The sequence below is a fragment of the Ranitomeya variabilis genome, chromosome 2, assembly GCF_051348905.1.
Source record: "Ranitomeya variabilis isolate aRanVar5 chromosome 2, aRanVar5.hap1, whole genome shotgun sequence".
In the NCBI taxonomy this organism is placed as follows: Eukaryota; Metazoa; Chordata; class Amphibia; order Anura; family Dendrobatidae; genus Ranitomeya; species Ranitomeya variabilis.
The window spans coordinates 4,668,688-4,674,687 of record NC_135233.1 but is presented as its reverse complement, the minus strand read 5'-3'; the positions used below and the strand labels follow the sequence as shown (position 1 = coordinate 4,674,687).

The window sequence follows — 6,000 nt, the reverse complement described above, 5'->3', positions numbered from 1 at the left end:
GTCGGACCCCTGTGACATTTCCTCCTCGGGTCGGACCCCTGTGACATTTTCCCCCTCGGGTCGGACCCCTGTGACATTTTCCCCCTCGGGTCGGACCCCTGTGACGGTTTCCCCCTCTGGTCGGACCCCTGTGACGGTTTCCCCCTCGGGTCGGACCCCTGTGACATTTTCCCCTCGGGTCGGACCCCTGTGACGGTTTCCCCCTCGGGTCGGACCCCTGTGACATTTTCCCCCTCGGGTCGGACCCCTGTGACATTTCCCCCCTCGGGTCGGACCCCTGTGACATTTTCCCCCTCGGGTCGGACCCCTGTGATGTTTTTCCCCTCGGGTCGGACCCCTGTGACATTTCCTCCTCGGGTCGGACCCCTGTGACATTTTCCCCCTCGGGTCGGACCCCTGTGACATTTCCTCCTCGGGTCGGACCCCTGTCGCCCGCTGTTCTCTGACGTCATGTCTGACATCTATGTGCCCGCCCCCATCTGTCCGTCATCCAATCAATAGCCTGCTGTGTCCGTTCTCCAGCCAATCAGGGTTCCGCGCGGTGACTCACCATATAAGGAAATGCTTTTCCATAAAAGGAAACATCGATTCGCTTTATATGGCTGAAAATAGTTCTGCTATTCGGCTTGGAATTCATGCGCCGCGGCCGCTGCTCTATTGCAAGGGGAAATAGTCCCGGGCGCGGCGCAGGGATCTGCTGTCAGTGTGTGGCGCCGCCTGTGATTGGTCGCGGCGCGGTTTCGCGGGGAAGCCGGGAGCTGCAGAGCCCGGGACGGCGGAGGCGCCTGAACCACCGCGGCCGCGCTCTCCTGGCGTTGATGGGCGCAGGCACCGGCCGCTGCTGTCGGTGAGCGGGACATGCTGCCCAGCCAGGCCGGGGTCTCCCCGGGGAACGGCTCCACTCTAGGCCGAAGCCCCGGGATGGCTCTGCCGCGCAGGGCCGGGAACGGAGGCTCTCCGGGCCGGGGGAGGCCGCAGGGGGCTCCGCGCTATGAGGTGGCCTCGGGCGGCGCCGTGTACAGCGGCAGTGAGGCAACCTCCGACTCCGGGGAGGACGACGAGGCTCCGGCTGTGTCCATGGGCATGAAGCGCGGACGGACGGAGCTGGAGCTGGGGGTCCCGGAGCCGGGGGGCCCCGGGGCAGCGACTGGAGGGTACCCGGGGGCCAGCGGAGGTGTGTCCGGGGCCAAACCGGGCAAGAAGACCCGGGGCCGCGTCAAGATCAAGATGGAGTTCATCGATAACAAGCTGCGGAGGTACACGACGTTCAGCAAGAGGAAGACGGGCATCATGAAGAAGGTGAGGGTCCGAGGGGTGACCGGGGGTCCGGGAGGGGGTGACGGAGGGTCCGAGGGGTGACTGGGGGTCCGGGAGGGGGCGACGGAGGGTCCGAGGGGTGACCGGGGGTCCGGGAGGGGGCGACGGAGGGTCCGAGGGGTGACTGGGGGTCCGGGAGGGGGCGACGGAGGGTCCGAGGGGTGACCGGGGGTCTGGGAGGGGGCGACGGAGGGTCCGAGGGGTGACTGGGGGTCCGGGAGGGGGTGACGGAGGGTCCGAGGGGTGACCGGGGGTCCGGGAGGGGGTGACGGAGGGTCCGAGGGGTGACCGGGGGTCTGGGAGGGGGCGACGGAGGGTCCGAGGGGTGACCGGGGGTCTGGGAGAGGGCGGCGGAGGGTCCGAGGGGTGACAGGGGGTCCGGAAGGGGGCGGCGGAGGGTCCGAGGGGTGACCGGGGGTCTGGGAGGGGGCGGCGGAGGGTCCGAGGGGTGACAGGGGGTCCGGAAGGGGGCGGCGGAGGGTCCGAGGGGTGACCGGGGGTCTGGGAGGGGGTGGCGGAGGGTCCGAAGGGTGACTGGGGGTCCGGGAGGGGGTGACCGGGGGTCCGGGAGGGGCGACGGAGGGTCCAAGGGGGGTCCGGGAGGGGGCGACGGAGGGTCCGAGGGGTGACTGGGGGTCCGGGAGGGGGCGACGGAGGGTCCGAGGGGTGACTGGGGGTCCGGGAGGGGGTGACGGAGGGTCCGAGGGGTGACCGGGGGTCCGGGAGGGGGCGACGGAGGGTCCGAGGGGTGACCGGGGGTCCGGGAGGGGGCGACGGAGGGGCGACCGGGGGTCCGAGGGGTGACCGGGGGTCCGGGAGGGGGCGACGGAGGGGTGACCGGGGGTCCGAGGGGTGACCGGGGGTCCGAGGGGTGACCGGGGGTCCGAGGGGTGACCGGGGGTCCGGGAGGGGGCGACGGAGGGGCGACCGGGGGTCCGGGAGGGGGCGGCGGAGGGTCCGAGGAGTGACCGGGGGTCCGGGAGGGGGCGGCGGAGGGTCCGAGGAGTGACCGGGGGTCCGGGAGGGGGCGGCGGAGGGTCCGAGGGGTGACCGGGGGTCCGGGAGGGGGCGACGGAGGGTCCGAGGGGTGACCGGGGATCCCGGAGGGGGCGGTGGAGGTACACGACGTTCAGCAAGAGGAAGACTGGCATCATGAAGAAGGTGAGGGTCCGAGGGGTGATCGGGGGTCCGGGAGGGGGCGGCGGAGGGTCCGAGGGGGTAACCGGGGGTCCGGGAGGGGGCGACGGGGGGTCCGGGAGGGGGCGGAGTGTCCGAGGGGTGACCCGGGGTCCGGGAGGGGGCGGTGGAGGGTCCGAGGGGTGACCGGAGGTCAGGGAGGGGGCGACAAAGGGTCCGAGGGGTGACCGGGGGTCCGGGAGGGGGCGGCGGTGGGTCCGAGGGGGACAGGGGGTCCGGGAGGGGGCGGTGGAGCGACCGGGGGTGGGGGGTTGGTGGAGGGTCCTAGGGGGGGCCGGGAGGGGGCGGCGGAGGTACACGTCGTTCAGTAAGAGGAAGACTGGCATCATGAAGAAGGTGAGGGGAGGTTGGGGAGACGTCCACTTTGTTCCCAATGGGCAGCAGCTCTGGATTGGGGATTTGGTGTATCTGCTTGGCTTTGGGTTTCGGGGGGCATGACCCTATCCAGCTCTGTATTTTGGGCGCAGGGTCTTGCCGGCACAGCTAGGACTCCAGACACTTTTGGTCATGTGACACGTTGTGGCTTCAGAAAGTGAATACAATGAGGACCCCCATGATGACGGCAGCGTACCGGTTCGGTCCACAAGAATGTCTCCTACCGTCAGAACCGTTAGTAAATTAGGGAGAGATAAAGCGCTTATAGGGTCTTCTCTTCACATTACATGCGTTTTTTTAACAGGGAGCTGCTGACCTGATGGCATGAACCAAAAGCATGTGCGTATTGGCTGCTGCAGATCCACGGGCCGATACGCACATGCTTCTCAGAGACGATGTAACGGATCGTTTGTGGATTAAATCCAACAAGTTGTCTTTGGTATTTTCCTGATGAAGGGGTCAGATAGACCTTGAAACGCGTTGAATAAACCACCAGAGTTTTTCATTCTATTTGAATCGATGTCGTTGTGGCAGCGCGGACTTAATCCACAAACTCCTGTACAACACCATGGGAACCGTGACTAGTGAGAGTCGTCGGGCTGAGCGCAGGGATGGCCTCTCTGTGGCCGAGACAACACTATTCCGACTACAAGGGTCTTCCTGGTATATGGAGCCTAAATCCAAACAAATGCAGAGTGACCTGTCCTCCAAGCGACCTTCTTGGAGAGGCCCTGACTGGTGACCTCCATTCTAGGCCTGTCCTCTAGGTGACGGTTTTCTAAAGGTACCTTCACACGAAACGACATCGCTAGCGATCCGTGACGTTGCAGCGTCCTCGCTAGCGATATCGTTTCGTTTGACACGCAGCAGCAATCAGGATCCTGCTGTGATGTCGCTGGTCGCTGAATAAAGTCCAGAACTTTATTTGGTCTTCCGATCGCCGTGTATCGTTGTGTTTGAAAGCAAAAGCAACGATACCAGCGATGTTTTACACTGGTAACCAGGGTAGGGTAAACATCGGGTTACCAAGCGCAGGGCCGCGCTTAGTAACCCGATGTTTACCCTGGTTACCAGCGTAAAAGTAAAAAAACAAACAGTACATGCTCACCTGCGCGTCCCCCAGCGTCTGCTTCCTGACACTTACTGAGCGCCGGCCCTAAAGTGAAAGTGAAAGCACAGCGGTGACGTCACCGCTCTGCTGTTAGGGCCGGAGCTCAGTCAGTGTCAGGAAGCGGACGCTGGGGGACGCGCAGGTGAGCATGTACTGTTTGTTTTTTTTACTTTTACGCTGGTAACCAGGGTAAACATCGGGTTACTAAGCGCGGCCCTGCGCTTAGCAACCAGATGTTTACCCTGGTTACCCGGGGACTTCGGCATCGTTGGTCGCTGGAGAGCGGTCTGTGTGACAGCTCTCCAGCGATCAAACAGCGACGCTGCAGCGATCGGCATCGTTGTCGCTATCGCTGCAGCGTCGCTTCGTGTGAAGGTACCTTAAGCTGTCCGTTTGGTCTCAAGTAATTATGCAGATTAGGCCTCTTTCACACTTGAGTCGTGGCTCCTCCGTCGCAATCTGTCTTTTTGGGAAAAAACGGATCCTGCAAATGTGCTCGCAGGATGCGTTTTTTTCCCCATAGACTTGTATTGCCGACGGATCACGACGTATGGACATACGTCGCGTCCGTCGTGCACTGGATCCGCCGTGTTTTGGCGGACTGTCGGCCCAAAAAAACGTTAAAGGCAACGTTTTTTCGTACGTCGGATCCACCATTTCTGAATGCGCATGCACGGCTGGAACTCCGCCCCCTCCTCCCCTGACTTTAGAATGAAAAAATGCATCCGCTGCCCACGTTGTGCCTTTATTTTCACAACGTGCGTCGGTACAGAGCGCCGACGCTTAGCGACGGACCTGTACCGACGCTAGTGTGAAAGTAGCCTTAGTGATGAGCTAGCGTGCAGTAGGCCATCCCTGCATGTGCAGTGGAACAGCGTGAGACGTGGAGCCGCAGCGACTCGGACGTAGGCGGGGGGGATCCGGGTAGTGAGAGTCTGTCCCGGATGGTGACGGGGGATCCCTGTAGTGGGCCGCTGTCCTGTGGGGGTCTGTGCTTGGCACCCATAGGTCTGCTGACCTTTTATAACCTCCACACTGAGGTTTCTTGTCCCTTTAATTACTGTGTTTTCGGTGGCTGGTCTCCTGGGGGAGAGGAGACCCCTGAGATGAGAAACAGATGCAGCTGTAAGGTGAGAACAGCTGGGTGGAGGAGCTGGAAGCCCATGTCCTGAGCTGGTCAGCCTGACTGCAGGTGCTGAGATGGGTCATTATTTGTTTTCCACTTACTTTTTGGAGCAAATAGCCCTCAGGGTGTGCAGTTTTTGGTGTGGGTAGAGGGGGCAGTTCAGTCCTCTCCCAGGCAGCTGGGTGTATGGTCCTTCATTAACCCATTCCTTCTCCCTGCAGGCGTATGAGTTGTCCACACTGACTGGGACGCAGGTCCTGCTGCTGGTGGCCAGTGAGACCGGACACGTCTACACCTTTGCTACAAGAAAGCTCCAGCCAATGATAACCAGCGAGACGGGGAAAGCATTAATACAGACTTGTCTGAACTCTCCGGACTCCCCCCCTCGCTCGGACCCCTCCACTGACCAACGGATGAGCGCCACAGGGTTCGAAGAGACCGACCTCACCTACCAGGTGTCTGAATCCGACAGCAGCGGAGAAACTAAGGTAAGTGCTCACATGACGCATCAGTCGGCCTGATGGAGGCGGTCCCTGCATGCCACCCGTTATTTGGAGGGGGAGAATGTTGTACCCCTGCCGTGTGGCGAGGCCTGTCGGTGGGCCGCTGCCATGTGACTTGCTGCAGTCTGGCCTTGTTACTGCTTTGATTTGCGCTGCTCCCTCGTTCCCCGGTTTGGCTGCCGCTCCCTTGGTCGTGTCGTTGGGCCCCCGGTTTGGCTGCCGCTCCCTCGGTCCTGTCGTTGGCCCCTGGTTTGGCGGTTGCTCTCTCGTTCCCTAGCATAATTGCTACTGTGTAAATTGGGCTCCTTTGTCCTCCGGTCTCAGTTTAGGGTCGGGCCCAGCTCTTCCTCGGGATCTCCTGCGGCACCTGG

At 62.5% G+C, this 6,000-nt stretch overlaps 1 protein-coding gene across 3 annotated transcripts in view; it reads left to right on the top strand.

Moving 5' to 3' along the window:
- Positions 1-623: 623 nt before the first annotated feature.
- Positions 624-6,000, top strand: part of SRF (serum response factor) — a 28,822-nt gene continuing 23,445 nt past the window's right edge. The window contains exons 1-2 of one of the 3 annotated variants that reach the window (XM_077281889.1): positions 624-1,299; positions 5,348-5,614. In XM_077281889.1, coding sequence (XP_077138004.1) covers positions 859-1,299; positions 5,348-5,614 — 708 coding nt within the window. In that variant the 5' untranslated portion in view covers positions 624-858. Of the gene's footprint in view, positions 1,300-2,829; positions 2,851-5,347; positions 5,615-6,000 lie in introns of those variants that run through there. The other 2 variants (XM_077281888.1, XM_077281890.1) reach the window with 2 other exon arrangements.